Consider the following 25,989-nt stretch of genomic DNA (forward strand, 5'->3'; position numbering starts at 1 on the left):
TTGTTTGCTTTATTATAAAAAAACATCTCACAGAGAGCTCCAACTTTGCTGACCTTACTCGACATGGCTTCCCCCTTGAACGACCTATCGTTTTTGTAAAATGGTAAAAAAATCAGCATTTATAAAATGGCTTAAAACTGAAAAGGTCACAGGTAATGCAGCTCAGCTTAATTTGGCCACGCAATGCGTAGCACAAAAATGAAAATAATTCAATTTATCAACATTTTTTTTTACTTTGTCCGCAAGCATTTTACGGTTCGTCGATTGGCAGGATGCGTGTGGTGGGGTCAAGCGTGGGTACTCCCATCTCTTCCGAGATGTCCGGCCAGCGTGGAAGAGTAGGCCAACTTACCACCTAGAGGGGCTGAGTACTCATCAGCAGCCTGAACAACCAATTGCTGGCCTGCATCGTTCGACGGTACCCATAAGCAATGCATTGCAAATTAAGCCCCGTGCAACGGATGCTAATGCAGCGCCTTTGGATCTCATTTTCAAACGATGGGATTTCGAGGCAATTCCACGAATAAATAAATAAGCGTGCAATCGCGGCGTACTATAGATACATACTAACAAGAGACTCGCAATTCGAGGTCACAGGCGCTATCTCTGTTGCTCACAGATAAGCAACATCTGGCCCAAAGGGAGCTAATTGACATTTAGCTGTTGCTCAGAAGAAAAACACAATCACGGGATTTTCCAAACGTCGCACCCCCCCCCCCCCCAAAAAAAAAAGCACCTTAGCCTGACCGCCACGGCGATGAGCGCCGAGGCTAATTTCGATGCCAGACACACGCCGCAACGCCGTCGTCCTACCACCTGCTAATTCAGCATTCATTAGGTGCCGCTGTCTCGTCTCCACGCTTTGGTAATGCACACCTCGGACGCAGGGAATTGATTGCGTAAACACTGGCCGTAAATATGTTTGTTAGGGTTCTGATTTCGCTTCGGGTGTTGCACGCGCGCTTCGTGCCGTTCGGATCGGTTGATTCTATAGCTTTCTCGGCTTGCCATCTTTTTTTGCGGGCGTGTAATCAGTGGGGATTGAAGTACATTTTGTGAGGATGGTTTTAAGAGTCTACTGCTCATTAAACATGCGTGTATACTTGTAGCGGATGCCCATGCTGTTGCACGGTATATTTTTTTGAGCAATTCCTTTCAGAAACTGCCACCACCTTCCAAGTGGCTGCAGGGGGTCACGCGAACCCATTATATACAAAATATATAAATTGGCAAAACATCCATTCTGACACAGCATACACGACTCAATGCCTGTGAAGGTGCAGTTGTAGTGTAAGGGGCTAAAGGCGCAGCCCTGCAATTTCTTGTTCGACGTCATTGCTGGCTGAAGGGCCTCAACTCGAGGGAGTGTTGAGAATTACTCTTGCACGCTGCCCAGACAGCTTGTAGGAGGAGACAGTACCCACTCTTTACCCCACCACGTACGATCTACCGGGCAGCTCACTGAGGTTGTGCCCATTTGTAGGTGGGTTGAAATGTAAGACTCGTGGACATTTACTCTTTGTTCTAGATTTGAAGCTTTCGTGACTGCAAGGATTCATACTCTTAGGTTTTTTCGGTAAAGTCACGTAGGCAATAAATAAATAAATAACTGCCAAAAAACTATAAACAATAATTGAAATTATAATGTGAATAAAATAATAGTGTTTTATTATTTAATTTGCATTATTATTTATATTAAAAAATATTTTATTTATTTTATTATTTCTATTATGTTTATTATTTATTTTAATATTTATTTATTACCTACGTGACTTTACCGAAACAACCTAAGAGTATTTACTCTTTGGTTCTTTCGGTAAAGTCACATGGATGGAAATGGAAAAAAAAATGAAAATAACTAAATTACATCACGACGTTTCGGAGGCAACACAAGCTTCTGTCATCAGGTGGAATAGCCACAGCAACATAACTTTAGTGGGCAAACTTCGAATCTAGAATTAACTCGTTGATATTGTTTCGACTGCCGTGCGTGCCTGGAGATCGAACCCGGCCACCTATGAATCGCAGGTCCAGCGTGCCAACCATAATGTATGTTTGCATGTTGAACTTATTTCACGCAGAAACGTAGCCTACCATGCTCATCGGAGGTGCGGGGAGAAGGAAAACAAACTAAACACATAAAGCAGTTCTAAATAAATTAGTTTTCAATCTCGTTCATAGCTCCAGTGGCTTCCTAATATAATGATAGGTTTGCAGCAGCAGTCCTCCTTCAGTACACTGCACCACAAGCTCATTAATTGATGTTAATTGATACATCGTTACTCCCCTAGTTTGTACGACGTTTTGTTCCACATGAATGTTTTATCGCTGTCGTAATAAAGTTGTGCCAATGAAATATTTACGCGGTGTAATTGAGGTGCATCGCAGTTATATTACTCTCGAAATGTTAATGAGACAAAGCCAATTTTCCTACATTTTCAAGATGGATATATCTTGCCGCGTTTTACTATACACTACCCTTTTTGGGGGGGGGGGGTGGCAGGGAGGAGGGGGGGGGGAGTATAAAATAAAACCCTTGCTATTATTTTTGGAAGACTTCAAAAATGTCATTTTCAGAAGTGACCTACCCAAGAAGGATAGCTCAACGAAGTGGCTTGTCACGTGGAAATGTTTAGCAGCAGCCAATTAATATGAACGCATGTTTCTAAATGCGGACGGGAAAAACCCGAGTGCCCGGAGAGAAATCCACGCGACCACGGGGGAGAAAATAGAAACTACAAATATACAGCAGGAGTCAGGGTCGGAAACAATCCCACGACATCCTGTATACCAGGCGAGGGAGTTAACATCTTTTCAGAGGTTTCAATTTGACGTAGGAAGCAATGATATTTTGGATGACAGGTTGCGATTAGCAATGAATCTCGTTCGCGACTTTTGTTTCGTTTGAGCGCCAGCGCACAGCGCGACGTTACATTGCGTTATGAAGCAGGGCTGCTCTTCATAATAATCCGGTGATACTTTAGCCACGCACGTGATGTGTACCGTTTTACCAAGAGGAGATCGGGGGGGGGGGGGGGACACACACAATCATGGCACATTGGAGTGGAGGTAATGATGTGCTTGTATGCTGCCGGTGGTAAACATTCAAATGGGCATTGTCGATTTTGGGGTAGGGAGGGCGAGATGAACGTGCCTACGTTAAACTTCTTTCGCACCGCACCTAGCCAGCCGTGCTAATCGGAGAGTGCGCGGCGGGGGTGAAGGGCAACAAACTAACAAAACGATTGGTGTGCCGATAAATGCAAGAACGCAGAGCGCGTAAGAAGACTGACGGCCAATTTTGAAAACAATCGCAAGCAATCATTCCACAATTACTGCGAGCGGCCACACCCGCCGTGGGAGACGCGCTGCTACCCTGCTGCGCGCTGCTCATCCCTCTCGGAATCACAGGAGCGTTCCTCGCTCGTGCGACCCAGTTTAGGGGGCTGTTGCCCACAGTCAGTCTGTGCGCCGTTGAATGTTTCGTGTCATCCGCACCGCGTGCAACCACCGAACCCGCAGGTGCGGAACGGGGCGGGGTGGCCAAGCACCACCGATTAGCACAGTTGGCTACGTACGGTGCGAAAGAAGTTCGACGAACATAAATAAACCATGCCCAGCGATCATTGTCCCACCACTGCAGATGCTTACACACCACACCAGCTATTCATTTTAGGATGTTTCGACCTCGGGGAAGCCCAGGACATGTTTCCAATAATCACCACCGATGGTATACGTGATGCACAAATGGATAATTAAAAACTCTCAAGTGTGCTACTGTGGGCATCCAGAGCAGACCGTACAACGTGTAACGTCGCAATGCCCGATCCACAAACACGAAGGCGAGACACATCCGCTGCTCCTGACACGGTTGTCCGGCTTGACCACCGGAATGTGAAATTGTGGCTGATGCTCTGCATCTACATCAGCCGGACGACAGAAGAAGGGCACCGATGGTAGCCGCGGCAGGGAATTGAACTTGGGCCGCCGGGTTTGTAGCATGGTACATGACTTCTCAAAGCACGTGATCCACACAACACACGTGGTCCACACACAGACACACACGTGATCCACACACAGACACACACGTGATCCACACACACACACGTGATCCACACACACATGATCCACACACACACACGTGATCCACACACACACACGTGATCCACACACACATGATCCACACACACACACGTGATCCACACACACATGATCCACACACACGTGATCCACACACACACACACGTGATCCACATACATACACGAGCGTAGACAGTCGATGCATCCTCATTGTGGTATTCTGCAACAACGACCGTTAGCATGGCCCTGCTATGGCTTGGTTGGCACACATTGGGGTGGTGTAGCTACCAGCACCTTCGATGAGCACGGTTGACTACGTACGGCGCGAATGAAGTTCGGCATGCGTGCTTCACTAGTTGACTGTTACCTTACTGAGAGTCAAAGTGTTCTACCGTGATCATGTCATCCGCACAAAGTGTTCGACCACCGCACTGCTCGCCCCTCTCTCTCCGCTTCTTTCCTCGCGCCGCTCAACGTTGAAATTCCCTCCCATCGTCTCTTCTCCCAAGTCCTTGCGACTTTGCTCAATAATAATGATAATCTATTTCCGCTTTCAGTGGCGCTGTTTTTGTCACTGCCTGCTTGGGCTTTTGGGTATTGTGAGCCTGTAACAACAACAACGACAAAAGTTCGTACGCCTTTGGATTAGTCACGCGCATTTGTCAAAATGTATTTCTCGTTCCGCTGCTTGATGCGGGCCTACCTACGCACACCGTATTGGTCGTGGGGATTGTTTGACCATACTTCGCCACGCTGGTCCGTCGTTGTTTCTAAATATGACTCGCAGCTGGTGTTAGCCTGGGCTGGAAATCGAACTCAGGTCGCTGTGCTTACACGATGGTACGTCACCACTCCACTCACAGCAATGCATCATATCTGGAGAAAGCGTTACAAAATTAACAGACGCAAGCAACTAATATTGCACCGCCAGAACACTGTATTACATTTCAGGCATTGTAAATGCGGTATAAGATACTCAAGTCAAATATTTACGTCAATTTTTTTTCACGAGCACAGAAGGTATAAAATGTTCTAAAATTAAAAGACGCATTCATCAAAACGTTGTGCGATTAATGACACGGTCGTACGGTATCTGGGACCAATCGATAACATTTTGAATCTTGTAATACTGTGGATTTTTTTATTTTTTTTAACCCGCTCCTTAAAAAAACACACGAGCTGATTGACTCGGCTCATGCCAATCAGACAAATTTACACGCGGAGTTGACCTGGTCTCGGCTTGGAGCCAGGATAAGATGGTGGCTAAAACACAAGCGACACGCGACCACTGCCGAACTCAAAGTGGTGACCAACACGGCGGGACTTTATCCTTGAAGGTGATCGTTCGAAGAAATGAGCAGCAGCGGTCGCGCGAAAATGCAATCTCAGGTCGCATTCCCATCTCCTTTTCCGTTGCGGAGATTTGGACGCTCACATATTTGCCAAAAGGGAAACGAAAAGCAAATGCGGTGAAAGGTGCAGCCCTGCAATTGCTTATTTCATGCCACTGTGGCAGAAAGGGGCCATCACACTGTAGGGATCTCCTACAGAGGTGCCCTCGCTAGAGGAGATTTGTTTTTTATTGGCCTACTCTTCCACGCTGGGAAGAGGTTGGAGTTACCCACACTTTAGCCCTCCGCACGCGGCCAACCGACCGACTGACCGACCGCGCTGCATCCGTTCACACCGCTGAGTCGCGACCGAGGTGGTGGGAGTTAGGAAACTGCCGCACCTTTTGGGAGATGGAATCGAACCGGGCGACCTCTGGATCGCAGGCCCGGTGTGTCTGACCATTGCGCCGTGGCGGCTTCACGTGACTGCGACGAAACAGGGAACTTTATGCTTGAGTTAACAAAGATATAAGCAGCAACAATCGCGCAAAAAATGCAATCTTGAGTCACAGATTCTCATCGCCTTTCCCGTCGCGGAGATTTAGGTGGCTGCACGTTGCTGAAGGGAACGGCTTTGCCTGTTCTACTTATATATTTATTTGAGAACCCATTTTGCTATTCTCACCTGCCAGTGACCCTGGGACTCTGCACAACTGCACAGGAAATGAGATGGTTGTGCCTTTGTTGAATATTCCAAAGGCCCCAAAAAAATATTTCTTTCAGAAAATAATATTACAGTATTCTCCGAATGTTGCACCGAACCATGTGCTATGGATTCGTCCTTGCTCCCAAGATCCGCTGGTCGACCGGCGGTGTCTGCTGTTTTAGCCTCAGGGATGACTCCCACCCAGACGCCCCCCCCCCCTCTCTCTCTGTGCTTTCAAGTCTCTCCCAAAAAACTAAAAGCCGTGCTCCCCGCCCCCTTCATCACGAGATGTTACCGCCTTCGCTTGATGTGCAGGAGGTCGTGGGATCGATCCCGACCCAGAAGCATGCTGTATATTTTGTAGTTTGCGTGTCTCTCTCCCCGCGGTCGCGTGGATTTTTTTTCTCTGGGTCATCCGGTTTTTCCCTCCACATTTAGAAAAGTGCATTTAGAGTGATTTGGACGCTATACATTTCCACGTGATGATAAGCCATTTCGTTGAGCTTTCTTTTGTGGCCAGGTCGCTACTGAAAAACAGCTATATAGCTCAAATCAACAAAGATCCTACCAATCGCCTGGCTACAAAAACCAACAATATCATCACTAGTTCGATTTTTCTCCCTAAAACCTTCAGCTGCTAGACCACCCAGATTCTATGGTCTTCCAAAAATCCATAAAGAAGGGACTCCACTTCGGCCCATCGTTTCCACCATCAACTCAACCTACCTACAAACTGGCCCGATTTCTGTCCGAGACCTTGCGTCCATTCACGCGCAAGACTACCTCAGCAGTACTTAACTCAGCTCACTTGGTTTCTCTAATCAAGGCCATCTCACTGTCTCGCCTGAAGACGAAAGCTTGCGTTCAAAACGTCGTGATTTATTTTATTTTATTTCTACCTACGTGACTTTACTGAAAGAACCAAAGAGTATAGCTCAGTGGGCCTCACCTGCTAAAATACAAATAATTGTAATAGCTTCCGTTCTCTGTTTTCCTTGTTCAACTCTCCCGTTCCTCTTCAAGACATTATTTGCTCTCTGAAATGTTCGGCATAGTCACGAGTGCATCGTAAATTTAAGCTGTTGTTGTTGAATGAGTGAGTATGTGGGTGCGTGGGTGAGTGGGTGGGTGCGTCAGTGGGTGACTGAGTGGGTGAGCGAATGGATGAGTGTGTTCCTTACGTATATATGTATGTATGTTGAACTTCTTTAGCACCCTACGTAGCCAACCCTGCTAATCGGAGGTGCGGGGGAAGGACAACAAACTAAACACGAAAAGCAGTTCCTACCCTTCATAGTTCTCTCCCGTTCCCTACTGCTCTTTGCATGTAATTCTGCGCTCCGGTACGCTTGTTTACGTCACGGGCGCGTTACTAACGTAGTCTGTCGTCGTCACCGTCGTCGTCATCGTAGTCGTCGTTGTTGTCGTGACGCGTGCAGGGACGATGGTGCGAGAATGAAGGCGCGCGGTCGCCGTCGGGAAGGATGCGCCGGCGTCCGTTTGACCTCCTCTGCTGGCTGCTGCTGGGGCCCTGGATCGCTGAGCCCTGGCTGGCCTTGCCCTCGCAGGCCATCGGACCTGGACCAGCCTCCAGAATTTTGCATTCCCTTTCTCAGCAGCAGCAGCAGCAGCCAAAGCAGCTGCAGCAGGTGTCGCAACAGCAGCAACAGCAGCAGCAGCAGCTGCAGCAGCAGCAGTTGAGAGGTGGCGGCACGGAGCCTCTGTCATGGCTCCTGGCCGAGAGAGGGCCGTTCCACCACGCTCCGGAATATTCCTACTTCAGCGACTGCTACCGCCAGGGTTTCACCACCCGCTACCGCATACACAGGTGGGCAACGCGGCATCCCGGGGCTTCGACGATAGAAGCGACTTGGCCCCACGAATGATAGCGCAACGAAGTGGCTTATCGTGTGGAAATTCATGGGAGGCAAATATTCTTAAGCGCTTGTTTCGTAATGTGGAGGGAAAATCAGAGGACCCGGAGAAAAAATCCGTGCGGCCACGGGGAGAACATGCAAACTCTAAATATACAGCAGGCGTCAGGGTCGGGATCGAACCCACGACCTTCTGTACACCAGGCGAGGTAGTTAACATCTCCTAGCCACCGTGATGATGATGATGAGAGAGAGAGAGACACGCAAACTCGAAATATACAGCAGCAGGCGTCAGGGTAGGGATCGAACCCACGACCTTCTGTATACCAAGCGAGGTAGTTAACATCTCCTAGCCACCGCGGGTGCCCCATGACAGACCGCCACGGCAATGGTGCGAGCGGGAGGTCTTAATCTAGCTGTGCCTTGATGTACGGCTGTGAATGATGGTTGTTGTTTCTTATTATTATTATTATCATTGTTTTACATTCAAGGGGTCAATGCCGTGACCTCGCGCCACCTGCGTGCAGATCTTGGCAAGGCACGGGACGCATGGGGGGATGGTGACGGGGGGTAGGGGCTGGAAGCGACACGTATCGCCAACTAAGACTTGCACTTACGCCGATAAGGGCGCAGCTGAATTTGAGGGGCAACATTTCACTATTAAATTTCCATGAAATGTAATTGCAAGGTTTTGAGACTTTCAACTTTTGCAGCGTGATCTCTGCGAGTTATTTGCCGCGTTATGAATAGCGGCACGTGACTTGGGCACACGGTGCCTAGTTTTTTTTCTATTTCGAAGTGAACGTGTGCGTGTGTGGCTCTTTGTCAATCCGCTGCTGGATGAAGGCCTCCCTACGGCCCCGTCGGTCACGGGGGCTTGTTTGACCATACTTCACCACACTTGTTAGTTGGGGTTTGGTGAAAGCGCAAGGTGGGAGCACCGGTTTTCAGACGTTGCTCGCCAATGGTGAGATCAATTATGGACGGAAATTGAAGTCGGGATCAGAATCAGAATATTTATTTATACTGGAGGAATCCGATGAGCTATGAAGCTCGTTTTCACAGATGTCCAGTAAGGGCGGGTAAGGACGTTACAACAACAAGCAGGAAAAAAAAACATGATGGTAGTGCAAAGTTCATGAAAGGTCAACAAACCACCCATACACATTCAAAGCCCACTGAGGTATTGACTTATTTTTCAGAGGCGATCTGGCCACAATTGATAGCTCAACAAACATAGTGGCCCACCATTTGGACATTTATAGCACCAAAGAAATCTCATAATCTCAATGCATGTCTCTAAATGTGGAAGGAAAAACCGGAGGACCCGGAGAAGAAAAAATCCACGCGACCACGGGGAGAACATTCAAACTCCAAATATAGAACAGGCATCGGAGTCGGGATCGAACCCCCAACCTCCCTCATACCAGGCAAGGAAGATAACATCTCATCACCGTGGGATGCCGGGTTCATAGCTTGGTGCACTGACCCGTGCTTCCACCACTGCGTCCCACGTGTATATGTTTCAGGGGATTGCTGAAAGCGTGCTATCTGATGAATATCAAGACATTAAGACAGCGTCCGTAGGGTCATTCGTAATTATTGAATGTCAGATGCAAGGTGTCGCAGAGGCCACGTGCTCAGTAAAAAAAATAATAATAAACGACACACACACGTTGGCCTAATTAAAGTTGTAAGATCTCCTTTGCAAAATAGATTATTTAAATTGGCTTCCACCCAGTTGAATAAAGGACGGCGATTGACCAATTGATCGAGATGCCGCTGGCGAGTTCAGATATCCCTTGCCACCGATGTTATCCATAGCCAGGATTCTAACTCGGGTCACCGGGTTCACAGCGGAGTTGTGCCAAGCACTGTGCCACTGTTCTTCATCGTGAAACACTTAATCTGTCATTAATATGTGAGGAATGCACACTGGCCCATGAGCACTTAACTTCTGTCCCTTCTTTTCGCGCTCTGAGCCATACGTGTTGAATTCTGCGTGTACATTGATCACGATTGCGTGTGGACAAGGCAAAATGCAAGATGACGTACAGAGACACTATAAAATAACTGAAAGATCTTGGCCGCTCAGCCATGCGGTACAATACAGCACCGTTAAGCATACGGTGCCATGCGACCGCTCTTCGTAGCAAACCTGAACTGTGCCTCACGGTACCCGATCCATCGGATACCAGCTACCGTGGACCCAGACTCGCCCAAAGAAAGCCGACTTCTGGCATCGTAATCATCGTCAGCCATGTTTGCTTGTTGAAGGCTTCCCCATCAATCTCTCACCAGTCTGTGATAATAATCCGCCTTGCAGCTGCACGCAAGTTGATTCCATCGCTGCGTCTCCTCGGTGGGCGTGATTTTGGACACGTTCCTTCCGTTATTACTGTTGACTATCATTTCGAGTATTTGGCAGCTATTGTAAATGTGCACGTGATATGCCTCTTCGTTGATCTATCATTCGCGATAGCTACATAGCTCAGTGGGCCTTACCTGGGAAAAAACAAATAGTCCGTAGTTTTTTTCTTCTAGGGATGCTTTCTGCCAAAGCCCACTTATTTATTCTTATTTATTCTATATCCTGGATGATGTCATGAACATGCGTACGTTCCGTTACCCAGAACGTCTATAACGTGTCAAAGGAGCAATCAGGACGTCGGCTTCGGTGCTACCGACGTGCTTGAAAAGTTTTCGGTCATCGGATTTTCTAGGAATTCCTCTCCCCCCCCCCCAACTCCATTCATTCTCAAAATGCCTGGGCCCTCGTGCGAATTGCAGAGCCAATATTGTCACGCCGCACAGATGGCGCACGTCCTCCGAACAACTCTCGGGCTGACGCGACGTCTCGATCAGCACTCTGCTGTTGACGCGAAATTTGAACATTTTCCTCACCGTTTGCTGTGGGGACGTTAACGAGTTAACAATGCCACAGAGGTGCGTCTCTCTGCAATGAAATCATCTGAATTGGTCTTCTCAAAGGGGGGGGGGAGGTTTGGATGGCATGTGGCGCTCCAGATAGGTGGTGTTTTTCAAAGCGGCTAGTGTTATAAAGATATCTTTAAGTGCGCATATTTGCAAGCTTGACAATGCTGTAAAGAGCAAGATAAGACGGGTGTTTGGAAGCCGCTGCTTTATGTAATATTTGGTTCATCATTGATATTTTGAAGGTTTTATGTTTCTCCAAACTATTCATAATGTTATCGTCTCATTGCTTTATGGATCGAAGCCTTCCCTGAGGTTTCATTTCATGAGTAAAGGCGTTATTCGCCCTGAACTTGCAATGAAAATCAACATCAAATAGTCCCATTTAGATAGATAAATAAACACGTATTCCTGCTTTTGCCCCATTCAACATTTTGAAGACAATGGACGCCGTTTTGGAATGCTGGCGATCGTCGTCAAGGAAAAGCAAAACAACTTCGGAGTGAGCTCTGCTTTGTTGCAGGCGAATTTCCGCCGCGTTCACGTTGTGCCGCCACCGCAAATGCGTCGTTTACTATCTTGCGCCTGGGTAGTCCTGCCGAGGCTTCGGCGAGAGAAACACACGCGCAACAAAGAAACGGTGTGGGCGTTAAAGAATTCAATTCCGTCGCGGAGATATTCAGCAAAAAAAAATGCAAGCTTCGATCGATTCGCCGGGGATTAGGGCTGGAGAAAGATGATTTTTTTTTCTTGCAGGCAGATATTTTTTTTTTTGCTTGCGTCAAACGACGAGAGACACGAATCGATGTTTTCGTGCGAGGCACGATTTAGAGTTTCATCGCGAGCTCAAGGCCGCAGCTTGCTGGCAACTGCAATCACTGCCCAAAACCCCCATTGCTCCTCATTCGTGGGAGGGTGCTCACGCCAGCGCAGCATTTACACGCTCCCCAGAACGAGCGAGTCCGGATCGGCGCGGTTGGCGACTGTATGGTGCCAAAGAAGTTCAAGGCGCGAACGTACATCGCGGCTCTGATTTATCTATCCGGGTGGCCTGCGATAGACCGCGTTGCCCGGCTCGCCAATGTGAATGCTGAGGGTTCACATGTTGGCCCGCTGGGTCGACTTACCCCATCCTTCTCTCCTGCAGGGTCAGTAAAACTAGTACCGTTTTGTCGTGGCAGTAAGTTAACCTTGGAGACGGTCAATATCTTATACTGCGGATGTATGAATAAAATGAGAAAGAAAAAAACGCAAACGCGCTGTCTGCTTCACGGTAGAAGTCAAATATCCTCCGTGATGTTATTACAAAAGTGCCAAGATCCAAATTTTCCCAGTTTGAAAAATTACATGCAAAATTACCAAATTTTTGCAAAGCTCAATGTAGCTACATCGTCACGTACTGTGCAACTACTGCAGGCTACGACAGTCTGTGAAACATAGCACCCTGCATTCGTGAGATAGCCTTGCACAATAAGAATGGCGCGATCACCAAACGTTCTGACAGTTTTATATGCAAGACTGGTGCCCCCGTCATAGGCAATGTGGATTTTCTCATTGCTTGCTGAGCACCCGCGATGGAGATGCACAGCGCTCAAGGCTCGTAGGATACTCACATACAAAGGTTCCTCATACAGCCTTTGCAGACTGTTGGGGCAAGTTCTGTTAGCGGAGTAGCACCTATGAATGCCGGCACGTCACACGAGGGGGTTGGTGGCCAGCAGCACCACGCCTGAGTGACGATGTTTACTACACACCGCACTGGGTACTCATTTGAGGCTGAGTCGACCTAAGGGAGGCCCAGTACCGGTTCAGATAATCACCACTGGTGTTGGCCGCGAGCGGGAATTGAACTCGGGTCACTGGGTTTGTAGCGCAGCATACATACATACATCTAAACTCATTTATTTAAAACTGATTTTTGTGTTTAATTGGTTGTCCGCCCCCCACACCTCCGATTTGCACAATTGGCTACGTACGGTGCGAAAGACCTTCAACGCACATACATAACCACCACACGACCCGCTCTCACACACATTGCGTCACCGCAAATTGATAAAACCCTCCCCTTTTGCTCGGTTAAGTGCCTTCGATAATAACATTAGCATTTCACAACATTGATAAGTTTTTACACGTACGACATTGTACATTAATGTCAGAGTGTCGTGTTTAACATTGGAAGGAGGCGGCGAGAGAGAACAAAAAAACAGCACTGCCATTCCACGGTCGTGCTCTGGAGAAAATGATTCTCTGTCTATAATCAGGAGCTGTACTTTGATGGCATTAGCTGTGCAGACACATAACTAATGCATGGCTGTTTGGCTCAATATACACAGACAAGCAATTAATTTCGGTACGTCAAAGCACACTGCAAAAATGTAATTATCTCATGCACTTACGTTTAAAAAGGCCTTAAACACACTTGCTGCCCCGACTATTAGTATTGTGGCGTTGCACGCGCATCAGTGTGTCGCATCTTCAACGTCGAATGTTTTTATAATGTTTCCCGCTTCTTAGCATAAAAAATGAAGTTATTTTTTTAAGCGCTTTAATATGGGTAGAATAATACAGACTATTTTAAAGGTGCTCTTTAAGTTGACATCAAGGATGGCATCGTGTTAATGTTTTAATTTTCCCAATATCCATTAACTTATATCTGGAGGGAAGAGGTGGGTTGAGGGTGTTTAAAAAAAAATTGATTAAATTAACATCAGCAATCTCGCATCAAAAGCCATCGAAGGGCAATTCACTTACAAGTAAATCGTCGCACATTGAATAGGAGAGGTGTGTTTTTAACTTTTAATGCAATTACAGATAGGCTCAATTGCCAAGGCAAGCAGAGAATCCATTACCGTTAGAGGTATGAGCCATGCAATTAAACACTAATTAGTTGCTCGACCCCCATTTTTAAAGTCATTAGCGTTGGGGTCAAATTTATGACCAATTTTTTTTTGCTTTTTATAATTTATGAAAGCATTTACGTTTACATTTTTTTTTTAATCTCATGCGATAAAGCCATCGTCATTATTGTTTCAGGGGCCATGCAGGTGTCATGGAGTAGTGGCTCCAGATCCCCTAGGGGGAAGGGCCCCACTCCGTTATTTTCCTCTCGCGGGGATGTAACATTCGCTTTCCCAGCGTTCCGTTGTCTCAAGGGCGTGCGATCCACGCGTGACGCTAACGGCCGTAAGCTCCCGGAGATGTGGAGGGGGGGAGTCCTCCGCTCTCTTATCGGCTCGAGTCCTCGCACGCCGGAAGGGTTTAGCTAAGCGCCAACGCGCTTCTGACAAAAGCGCTCACGCTGGCGAGATGATAACTACCCCGCCTGGTGTGCAGGAGATCCTGGGTTCAATCCCGACCCTGACGGTGCCTGTACTTTTGGAGTTTGTGTGTCTCTCTCCCCGTGGTCGTGTGGGTTTTTCTCCGTGAGTGTAGGTAAACTCCATTTGTGGTCGCGTGTGCGGTGTGATTTCATGCCTCGCTCTCACATCTGTGTTTCCAGGTTTGCTACCGCGTGTTGCGCGCCACGATGTCCGACGTTTAGCCCCACGTGCTTAGAGCTTCATTAGGAACTGAATCAATTCAGCCACACGTTCACAACAATATATACACGTACATATATCTACCGGCTAATTTGAGAGAAGGCAGAAATGCGCGTGGCATAACGAGCTGGCCGTGTAGCACGCCTTGGGATGTGTCTCCCGCCTGTATCATGTTGAACTTCTTTCGCACCGTACGTAGCCAACCCGTGCTAATCGGAGGTGCAACCTACGATGAGTTGCTTCAGTTGGAGAAGCTCCCAGCACGTGGATAATTAAGTCACTGCAGAAGCTCAAAGCACGCGGAGAGAAACGTCGGACACCGTGTCGAACGACACGGTGTACCGCATTGAAACACGGCGCAGAGCCGCACAGCAAATGGTCTGATTTTAAGTTTCGCTCTCACGGATGTACTCATTTAATCGGTTGTGGATCTTGTATACTGTATATTAAACTGAATCGCAATCGCCATCATCCACGCATCATCTACGAGGTTAAGGTGTACATCACGAAAAATTGTAGTTTTTACAAAATCGCAATGAAAAAAAATCTCATCTTATGCAAAAGCAAAACAGCGGAGAGCGTGCCGCGCAGCCAAAGTTAGTGGCAGGGGGAAGCGATTGGTGCGACGCATCCAGCAGAATACAAGTGTAAGTTAAGATGCAAGCACCATAAATACCACTACTACTACAGATAACGTGAATTTGTTTAAGAAAATGAAGAAATAAATGTCTTCACAACCGGTGTATTAAGACCCGCGTGTCGCTGCGAGTTGACCAAGTCGCAGCAGAATCACGGTTCGGATTCCTACAATTCGGATTGAATGCAACTTATCGAAGATCACGCGAGCAACTGGAGGAACGTCCCAAGCCGTCGCGAGCGGCTGCCTTGCTGCCTTGTATCGAGCACTCGCAGCCGAGATCACCGCCTCCTCTCGCACGAGCCCGTGGATATTCCACCGGTGACCGCCGACCAATCCCGCGGCCAGGGGGCCTGCGGCTACAGTAAATTAAAAATGAACAGACGCGCGGAGACGCAATCCGTTTTTGTGGCCTTAGCCTCCTCAACCTTTTGTACCCGGGTTCAACTCCCGTTCGGTCTAATGGGACGTAGGTGTCCTTTCGCTGACAGCTGTTGGGGACACAAGGGAAATGAGTTTGGACGGTTTTAATCCGGCCCTTAGTGGACCGGCACTAATTGGGGGAGGACAAATCCATCAATTCCACTTGGAGGGTTTATACAGACAGGCCTGTCAATGGTAAATGTCATTCCGGCGCAGCGTGGGATTCTCCGCTTAGATTGAAATTGCCAGACCCGCTATTAGCAAAAGAGGGTAACGGGGTGGTCAAAGACGAAGAGAGAGAGAAAAAAAAAATCCAAGATTCCCTTGAGGCTTAAAAGAGTGGAATAGAGTGTGCATGGATTTTTTTTCTTTTTCATTTTGATCAACAAAGTGCAGTTGGTGGTGTGTGGGAAGTGATTGCCCATTCGGATTCACGTCTCTCTCCCTGCGACGGCCATGGGAACTGCAGTCATTAATGGAGTGCCTATAAAAGGGCATCTGACTTTGGTCGATTGGTAACGTATGTAACTGTGCGTGTGTTGACCTTCTTTCGCACTGTACGTAGACAACCGTGCTAATCGGAGGTGCGGTGGAAGGAGAATAAACTAAACTAAAAAGAAATTAGTTTCCAATCTCGAGTTAGAAGTGCATAGCTCCAGTGGCTTCCTAATATCCGTTTAATTTTATATATTTTGTGGACTTTATTTGCATGTATATTCAAAGACCTCGTTTGTTACTTGTGCACTATTCCCGAAGGATCCTGTACTTGTGCTCTGCAATATTAACGTTTTTTGTCTTTATTTTTTGTTGATGTTGTTACTGCTGCTGTGTCCTTGTGCCACTGATCTCCCTCGCAAGATAGATGGGCAACTGGCTAAACGGGACCATTATCTCTGTGAGCAAAAAATCATGAACCTAATTCGTATTTGCATGTATGCCAGATTGTATCAATACAATTAAACAAAAGAAAGCACATTTTTACAAAAAAATCAGAGTTGATATGTTGTAGGTTTCTTTCTCAATATTTTCTCATTTTAAGCGAGTACCCGGTGTGATATGTCAAACATCAGTACTGGGTAGACAAAGGCCCGATCAATACCGCTGGCCACCCACCCCCTTGTGTGCCATGCTGGCATTCATAGGTGCTCGCCAACAGTACTTGCGGCCACAGTCTGTTAAAGGCTACATAGGAGATCTCTATATTTGTGTGTGCACACGTGGCCATACTTGCAGCAGGCCATATCGTGGATCTCTGCTGTACGTGCAGATCCCGTATGTATGTTGAATTTATTTCACACCGTACGTAGCCAATGATGCTTATCGGAGGTGGGGTGAAGGACAACAAACCAAACACAAAAAGCAATTCAAAAGAAATTAGTTTTCAGTTTAGAAGAAATGAGTTTCAATTGAGATCAACGCGAATTTGTGATGGGCCGGACTCACAAGAGTGTGCGATAACAAGTGGCCAGACTTGCTTGCTAACGCCACTGCTGCCAGAAGGGCCTCCACTAAGGAAGCTATGTTGGCCTCCTCTTAAGGGTATTTTGGCCTCATCTTCCACTCCACGGAAGAGGTGGGATTACCCACAGTTTACCCCACCCACCCACCCACTCACCGCACAAGACTTGCCGATCGACTGCCTCTGGCGGTACCCATTTATACCTCTGGCCGGATGGAGGAGGTTTGGGGTATTTACGAAAATTGCCGATTGTTTCGACTGTCACGCATGGAGGCGAAATCGAACCGGCGACCTCTGGATTGCAAGTCCAGCGCGCTAACCAATGCAACCGTGGCTGCATCTCAATGTACTGTAGATGCTGCACGCAAGCGAAAAACAGTGCCCCACAGAGGAAAGGCGTTATGGCATTACGACTTGCCAATCGACAACCTGTGTTGGTACCTTTTTATACCGCTGGCTGGACAGAGGGGGCACGGGGGATTTACAAAAAAATAACCACAAAAAGCAGTCGTTAGCAGCTGAGTACGGTGACCCACATGCGTTTGTGCGTGCGCGTCCGTCACATGCAGGGAGTTTGCGCGATGGAGGGTGAACAACGTGGCGATCGGCCGGCAGGAGGGTCTGGGCGCCCACGTGGGCCTCGCCCCAGAGTTCCTGCAGACGCTGCGCCGGCTCGGCCGCCGGCCGTCGGCGCAGCAGCTCACCGACGGGCTCATCCGGCGCTACGGCACGCACGTCCTGCTCTCCGCCACGCTCGGAGGTAACGGCGCCACCGCCGCCCCCCCCCCCCCCTTCTCGGTATCAAAGGGCGAAGTTCCTGATCAGTTTTGAGCGTCGGGGCATTGGTATGTATGTGTATGTATGTTGAACTGTTTTTCGCACTGTACGTAGCCAACCGTGCTCATCAGAGCTGCTAGTCGGAGGTGCTCATCTGGGCCAACTTTTCCCTTCGCGGCGTGAGCTCAACGCATCCGCCGATCGCACCTCGACGTCAATCTTCTAACCTCACCCAGTCCCCCCACACCGCACCCCCCCAACCCACCTTCCTCACAAGCTCGTCACCTCCCATTTCTCATCACACCCACCACCCCCAGTACGAGTGCGTTCTTCCCACTCCCGCTCATCCATCTCCTCCCCATTCGCTCTCCCACCTCCCCCCGCCCCTTGCTTTACATCTCAACCCCAATCACTGCCTCCTTCACCGTCTTTAGCACTGCCGTCGTTAGCATCGGATTTCCACCGGTACGGATAAAGATTCTTGTTCTGATCCATAAAAAAAACAATTGCACTCGTTCGTCTTCAGCCAATTGCATTGGCACTTTTAAACGTCGTCTGAAAAGGAAGATGGAAAAATAGAAAAAATGATAAGCGATATAATATGAACTTAGAGAATGAACAATAATGATATTTTTCGATTTAAAGCTTTCGTGACTGCAGGGATTCATCTTCTTGGTTCTTTCGGTAAAGTCACGTAGAAGGGAAGTAATAAAATAATAAAAATAAAACATAATAAAATAATTCTCACGACTTTTCGGCCACAACGCAAGCAGCCGTCCTCAGGTGAAGAACATGTCTGTCGATAAGACAGAGTCTGAATGACATGTCCTAGGCTTGGAGCGTCTATTTAAGCTGGGAGGGAGAAGGAAGAGCGCCTTGACAATTTTTTTTCATGCCACTGTTAAAATACATTAAATAACCCTATGTGTCCTGACTTTTGGGCCACCGTGTGTATGGGTCTTCTCATGAACGAAGCTTCAATCTCAGCTCGCACCGCCCGGGGCAGGCAGCACAGGCAGGTATACGCCACGAGATAAGAGCTGTTTGTGTGTTTTTTTGAAATGCAACCTCCTTCAAGCCTGGCAGAACTAATGGCCATCTGCTTCTGCCAGGTTTAATTGGCCCTCTGCCAGCACGTGAATTGTGCCCATTGAAGTCGATTTGGCCTGGGTCCCATCTAGGTCATCTGAGCATTGGCTCTGGACAGAGAGAGTAAAATATGTGAATGTGTTCATGGGTCCACCACCCCTTCTGGTTTTGTTCTATCGATAATTTTCAAAAATAATGATTGCGACCGGCCGGACGTACGCTGACGAGATGGAGCGACGAAATCTGGTTGTGTGCGGGCGCTACGTGGACCGTTACATCGCAGGATCGTAAAAGGTGGCGGCGGCTATGGGAAGCCTTCATCCAGCAGTGGATTGACCATGCACTTTGATGATGATGATGATGTGCCTAGGAAAGCCTCACTGAATCTAAAGACTGCAATAGACACCCGGATTATTTTTTATGAATGAGCATTTGTCACGTGGGAGTAATGCAAAGTGCTGAGAGAAAACCCACAGGTACGAGGCGATAGCACTGGAAGCTCAACGCAGATTAATTAAATCAACTTATTATAGCCATGGGGATGCTTCCTTGTGGTGATAGTTTGCACGCTGGGCTTGCAATACAAAAGTTGCCGGTTCTGTCTCCTGGCGTGGCAGCTGCTATGGTGGTGCAACTTCATTATTTAAACCTGGCTCTGTCCACCCAGCGGTATAAATGGGGCCACCACATTTCGGTGATCGGCAGGTCACGTGTGGTGCGATTAAGTTCAGGTACCTGCACCTCATCCAAGATATCTGGCCAGGATGGAAGACAGGAGTGGCTCTCTAAAGCTCCCTCTAGTGGAGGCCCTTCCACCAGCAGTCGCGTGGGCAAAGCAATTGCAGGACTGCACCTTTACTCTTGGTGTCACCTCACAGCCCAGCTGGTTTGGGGGTTTCACTCATCTCTGTGTCGTCCACCAATGCTCGCCTCCAAAGAGAAGAGGCATGCAATATATCAGTTACGTCTGTCAGCTGAGATAAGAAAGTCATGGTCGGAGAGGGTAAGCAACTTGGAAGTTCACAACAGAGCAAGGCAAGGAGAATTGCTGCATATTTCATCAGGAATAAGAAGACGTCGTGATGGATGGGACATGTGGGCAGGATGGAGGAGGGAATGTTACCGCGACTGAGACATTGACTGGAGTGGCAACCCAGAGATCAGAGACCCAGCGGCAGTCCAAAAGCCAGACGGTCGTGACGATGAGACTTGAAGAGTGGTCTTATATAAACTGCCCGTGAAAATTTTCCGCTAAGGGGGATGGGGTGGCTGTCGGTCATGCCAGGTTTTCGCAGTTGGGGGCCGAGGATTGCCATGTATAATCCTAATTGAGTCATCTGCGGGGTAATTCTGAAAAAAAAATTGGGCAAAATATGAACCATGACGCCGGCACACAATGGCCTCCTCCTTGCGAATTACATCACTGGATCTTTGACGTCCTCTGCGAAACAGACGGCACGCAGTATTGTTGCGGTATTGATCGGGACGGCCTGCCGGCTTCGAACTGTGAACCTCCCCGCGACGAGTGGCAAACGCACCTCCGGCTTGGCCACGTCAATTGTGTAACAGCCGGCAGGGATTTGCCAGCGAGAGAGGGAGCGGCCGTGAGGTGTGATGTCATCAATTGCATCGGCTTGATGACCTTTCTAGCTGTGTTTGCTCGAGAGGTTCTTTCCCCCGCACCTCCAATTGGCACGATTGGCTACGTGCGGTGCGAAAGAGGTTGAACGTATGTACGTGCAGAAGGAGATTTCTACATCTCACCTCGCTGTGTTGTCCGGTTAAGAGGAAGGTCTCGGGTCACGTGTTTTCTCCCACCCTAACTGTTTTCCATCTGTAGTATTATTATTATCATTGCTATTGCTTCTATAATTTTTTTTAATGATTTACAATAAAATACCGGATGGACGCCTCCCATCCTGCGTTGGTTATTGAAATAGTTTGACCATAATTCATCACACTGGTCAGCGCAGGTTGGTGATAGAGGGTGGGGGGGGGGCGCCCAGGACCAGCGGGATTCCATATCAAACCCAGGCGACCGGGGTTCGTAGTGCAGCATGCTAACCGTTGTGCCACCGCTCGACGTACGAATCGATGTTAATCGGCAGATTGATGCATCGATATATACCCCTTGCGTTTACGGACTGATAAAAAGCACAATTTTCCACGTGAATAATTCCCATTCAGATTAAACACCCCTTCGGTCTGTCTATCCGTATTTACCCGAGCGATGTTTGTATGAATGCTAATCGGGTCATTGCGCACCGATCGTGATTGGAAAACAATGAAAACCTTGCAGTGTCGGTGGCAGTAGCAATCACTTGACCCAGAGTTTAAAGTCCCATAAGAGGTCGAGTTCCTGTTAGAAATCTGTGATGCTCATCGAATACAAAACAAAGATACAAACGTGAATCAAACTGTAGCGATCAGTGGTCTCTGCTGTCCTGTAGGGGCCAGACGCAGAAATCATTTTCTGTGGCTACCCCCCCCCCCCCCACTTTCAATTTATAATCCCAGAATTGAAATGGTAAAAGGGACACTGACAAATTGATGGAGAAGTGTAAAGATGAGAGAGAGAAAACTAAATTTGAGATGAGAGAAGAGAGATGCGGATGAGACAGAAGTGGAGTGAAATGTGAGATATCATCAAGGGAGAGAGATGTAGTGAGATTAGAAACGAGAGACAAAGATGAGCCTGCTACGTCATGAAATTAGAGAGATGTAGTCAAGAGACAGGGAAGTAGCGGGATGTGTCGGGGGGGGGGGCAGCAAAGATAGCGATGGGAGAGATTAACTTGAATTTTTATGTTAGAGTCACTCGTTCTTTCGTGTTCAAATCATTCATATCTGAATATTATCTCAGTATTTGGCGCATCCGTTTTTTGTCCATGAATGCTGAAACTCCCGGTTTGTATTTTGTGATGACTGTAGTCCAACGTCAGACAACGTGTCATTATAAATCACTTCTTCTCGAAAAACGGACAGGGCTTTGCTATTGTGGGTGTGCGTCCCTGCCATTATCCCATCCTACCTCTGTGGTGAGGCCTGCCAATACCAAGTGCATTTGCGGAGCCAAGTGTACGTACAGTGTTTATCGATTTATTTGGTTACCTATTTAGAAAAAAAATTCAATGACATCATTTCTCTCACCGAGTTCCATTAGAGCATACGTTGCTAATTTGAATTGATGCCTCAATCCCAAATGTATATTTCGCAACCGAGAAAATGCATACAATCATTGATTTGAAATCATAAATACTAGCAGCAATTATTATCTACTTGAGCAGGTTTTGGTGGTTGCGCTGCGCTGCATAGCTCTCTCATTTGTTTTATGGTCATGCCCGATAGGAGCATTGGCACCGGATGACCCAGGACGGTCTCACTCGGATTTAAGACTTTGTTTTTCTTTCAGAAAAGGTCCTATATTGGGATATTTGGCCAATTACATTAATGAGTGTTTGGCTTTGTGCGGGAGGGAGACCAGAGTAGCCGGCAAGGACCTGTGCACACGAGAGGGTGGTGTGTTTTCTCAGAATTCGTTTTGTTATTGGGACAAGTGCGTTGTGGAAACAGTCGATCGGCCAAATTGTACACAGGCTCTCATTCAAAAGCAGAAGTGTGCAATCTGCTGGCACTTGTCTCTCATTGGTGCTTCGAAGCCAGCGATTGGAATTCCACATTCTCATGGCGGTGACCAGTCTATCTTGAGAACAATCACAATCTCTCCAAAGTGGCTCCCTTTCCTAAAAGAGTTATTTTTTTGTTTGGGGGGGGGGGGGGGGGCTTGATGGCGTAAATATAAATGCTGTCGTTAACCCACCCCACCACCATGCCACACAGCTATTTAGTAAGGTTTGCCACGTCAAAAAAAAAACTTGACAATTCGTTATTACGGTAAAGTCACGTAGGTTTCAAATAAATCACGACGTTTCGATCTGCTGCAGCAGCAGATCATGCTTTCTCACCTGATGACGGACGCTTGTGTTGCGCCCGAAACGTCGTGATCTATTTTGTAACTACGTGAGACAGAACCAAAGAGTATGGATTCCTGCAGTCACAAAAGCTTCAAATCAAGATTTAATTTGTTATTACTTCAGCACACCCAGTGTGTTGGAAAGTAGATCCACACCATTTACAATTTCAGTACGACGTTTCGCTGATGACTACAACAAAGCATCTTCAGGCGATTTGGCAGAATTGTATTCATGACACATCTATATTTACCCGATCTAAGCCAACAAAAACTTTGATTATGAACAATATTGGTCGCGAAAGCCCTAAATACTACGTGTTCAACCGGAACTCTTTGTAGCCGACCTTGGACTGGGGAGGGGGAATTGGTTGGGCGAAGCGACAGCCAATCAGAGTTTTAACCTCCGGATCCTTCCCGTCGTGATTCAAGCGCTCCCAGCAAATACGCCACCCAGGCCCACGATTATTTCGGGCCAACCAACCGGCCATTAAAATCCCTGGCGGTAAAACCCCGCCGCTTCTGAAGCTGATATCATGGGTCACCTGCAGTGGTTTTGCCGGCAGAAGACGGAGCTAAGGCATGTAGATGTGCGTCGAGATGAGATGGGAGATGCAGACAGCATGAAGATGGCACGTTACTGCAGCAGTTGGCCTGTCTACGTTAATGAGCTTACTTAGGGGCGGTGGCATGGCGCAGTGGGAGTGCTTGCTGCAGAGGTTCACGGTTAGAATTTAATGGCCGCCCCGGTTATACCTCGGTGTAATCTAATGTAATGTATGTTTATGTTGACCGCATTCACTCCAAAGCGCTTGATAAAGCTTACAAAACGGTGACGGAATAGGATGATTTAGATGGCAGGGGCAATGCAACAAGGATTTAGGAATGAGTGATGGCGATAGAGGGGTACATAAGGATCACGAAAGTGTAGGGGAGGGATGCGAACGAGTAGAGGGGTGAGGGGAGGGAAGAGGAGGAGAATGGGCAATAGAGAAGAGGTGAGCCTTAAGAGAGGAATGGGAGGAGGTAAAGGAGGGGGACTGCCTTAATGCAAAAGCATATGCCTGCTGATACACAGCGGACGTTAAAGATCCCGTGATGAAATTCGCAAGCGCAGGCCATTGTGTGTGCCAGCATCGGCTGAGTTGTGTCTGCGGCAGCAGTTACATTGGTGAAACGAAGCGACATGTCTCAGACCGGGTTCGCGAACACAAAGCGGATTTGAAACACGGCAGAACCAACACCTCGGCGGTGGTGGATCACTGTTTCAACTCTGTGGGCACACGTGACATTGTTTTTTCCGAGACCAAGGTGCTCCGCAAACCCTACTGTCAGAGATGTGTTTATGAAGCCATCCAGATATACAAACACAGACAAAACTTTAATCGAGAAGATGGATTCAGATTGAGCAATCATTGGAAGGACGTGATAAACCACGTCAAGGTTTAACTGCTGTGATTTTCACTCGCCCACCCGTGTCGTTTTAGTGACCGGTTACTAATTCAAGCTCATTGACATGCTAATTTCTCCAGCCTCACTCGTCCCTGCAGGCCACAAACCCTCCCCCCTCTCCCCCGTGAACTCCTGCAGCCAGAGCCGGCCCAGCCACTAAGCGACCCTTGCAATTGCAAAGGGCCCCGTGGCCAGCAGAGGGCCCCCTAGAGTCACTGCTCGCTAGTGGGTGAATAAGTATAACCCGTAAAAACAAAGTTTTTCACTCTAAATCCTTTATATGCGTGGCGGCTAGAGTCCTCTCGTCATCTGGCTTGAGATGGCTGCCACCTATGGGTCAGATGATTGTCTGCAGTATTAAACAATTGGTAATTAAATATTTAATTTGTTTTCCCTAAGCAGTGTAAAATTTTTGAAAAAAATTTTCACGAACATTAATTGTCTCGCACAACGAGTCTGTGTGCAAAATGTCAGCTCGATTGGATCACGGGAAGTGGGTTAAAAAACGACCGAAAGGTTTGCACGGTCGTAAGCAAGCAAGCACACAAGCACGCAAGCGAACTTAATATAAAGGATTTAAAAAAATCATACATCAAAGGGGCCTCCAACCAAATTTTGCTTAGGGCCCCTAAAGGTCGAGGGCCGGTTCTGCCTGCAGCCACGACTCGACAACAACTCCTCCCCACCCTTCCCCCCCTCCCGTGCCTATATAAAGCCACAACAGCAGATCATTTTCTCACCTGAAGACGGACGCTTGTGTTGCGACCGAAACGTCGTGTTTCCTTTTGTTTGTTATTTTTTTCTACCTACGTGACTTTACCGAAAGAACCAGAGAGTATGGATTCCTGCAGTCAAGAAAGCTTCAAATCAATAATAAAAATAAAAACCACGACGTTTCGATCGCTTGTGTTGCGATCGAAACGTCGTGGTTTTTATTCGTGGTTTTTATTTTTATTATTTCTTCTATCTACGTGAATTTACCAAAAGAACCAAAGAATAACAACAATTTGAGTTGAGCTTCCGTTCACCCGTCGATCATTGCACGCGTGACGACAATGGCAACAACGACAACAACAACACCCTGCGTTAGCAACGCGCCCGTGATGTAAACAATCTCACCGTGGTGTAAACAATCTCACCGTGATGTAAACAAGTGTTCCGGAGCGCTGAGTTACACGTGAATAGCAGTGGGGAACGGGATGTAATGGGAGGAAATGATCCAGGGTAGGACCTTTCTTTTTGTGTGTTTTGTTTGTTGTACTTCTAACCCGCACAAGTCCGAATTGCATGGTTGGCTACGTACGGCCATGAAAGACGTTCAACGTACACACAACTCGGGGCCCCCCGAAGCTTTTGGTCCGTTTTAACTTCTGCTTTAACTTCTGGCCTGGCACTGGTAAAGCGATCGCCCTTTGATAATTATATAATGACTCTTTGGTTCTTTCGGTAAAGTCACGTAGGTGAAAATAAAATTAAAATACGAATAAAAATAATGAATCAAAATAGAAACAACTAAATTAAATCAGGACGTTTCGGGCGCAACACAAGCGCCCGTCATCAGGTGTGGACAACCACATCCAAAACAGTTGCTGAAGTATGCCAAAGAGATGACTCTGACAAGGGATCATAGAGCTGAGGTGGGGAGAGGACAGGGTGAGTGTGGGGGCTGGGCGTGGGCTGGAGAGGAGCGGAAAGCAGAGGTCACAACCGGGTACCCG

At 47.7% G+C, this 25,989-nt stretch overlaps 1 protein-coding gene across 1 annotated transcript in view; it reads left to right on the forward strand.

Moving 5' to 3' along the window:
- Positions 1 to 25,989, forward strand: part of LOC133354621 (BMP/retinoic acid-inducible neural-specific protein 1-like) — a 115,574-nt gene that overhangs the window by 34,129 nt on the left and 55,456 nt on the right. The window contains exons 2-3 of the mRNA XM_061571619.1: positions 7,557 to 7,945; positions 17,553 to 17,743. Of these exons, the coding sequence (XP_061427603.1) occupies positions 7,602 to 7,945; positions 17,553 to 17,743 (535 nt within the window). The 5' untranslated portion in view covers positions 7,557 to 7,601. The remainder of the gene's footprint in view (positions 1 to 7,556; positions 7,946 to 17,552; positions 17,744 to 25,989) is intronic.

Source organism: Lethenteron reissneri, chromosome 48 (genome assembly GCF_015708825.2).
Source record: "Lethenteron reissneri isolate LAM-NWPU_2019-01 chromosome 48, ASM1570882v1, whole genome shotgun sequence".
NCBI lineage: Eukaryota > Metazoa > Chordata > Hyperoartia > Petromyzontiformes > Petromyzontidae > Lethenteron > Lethenteron reissneri.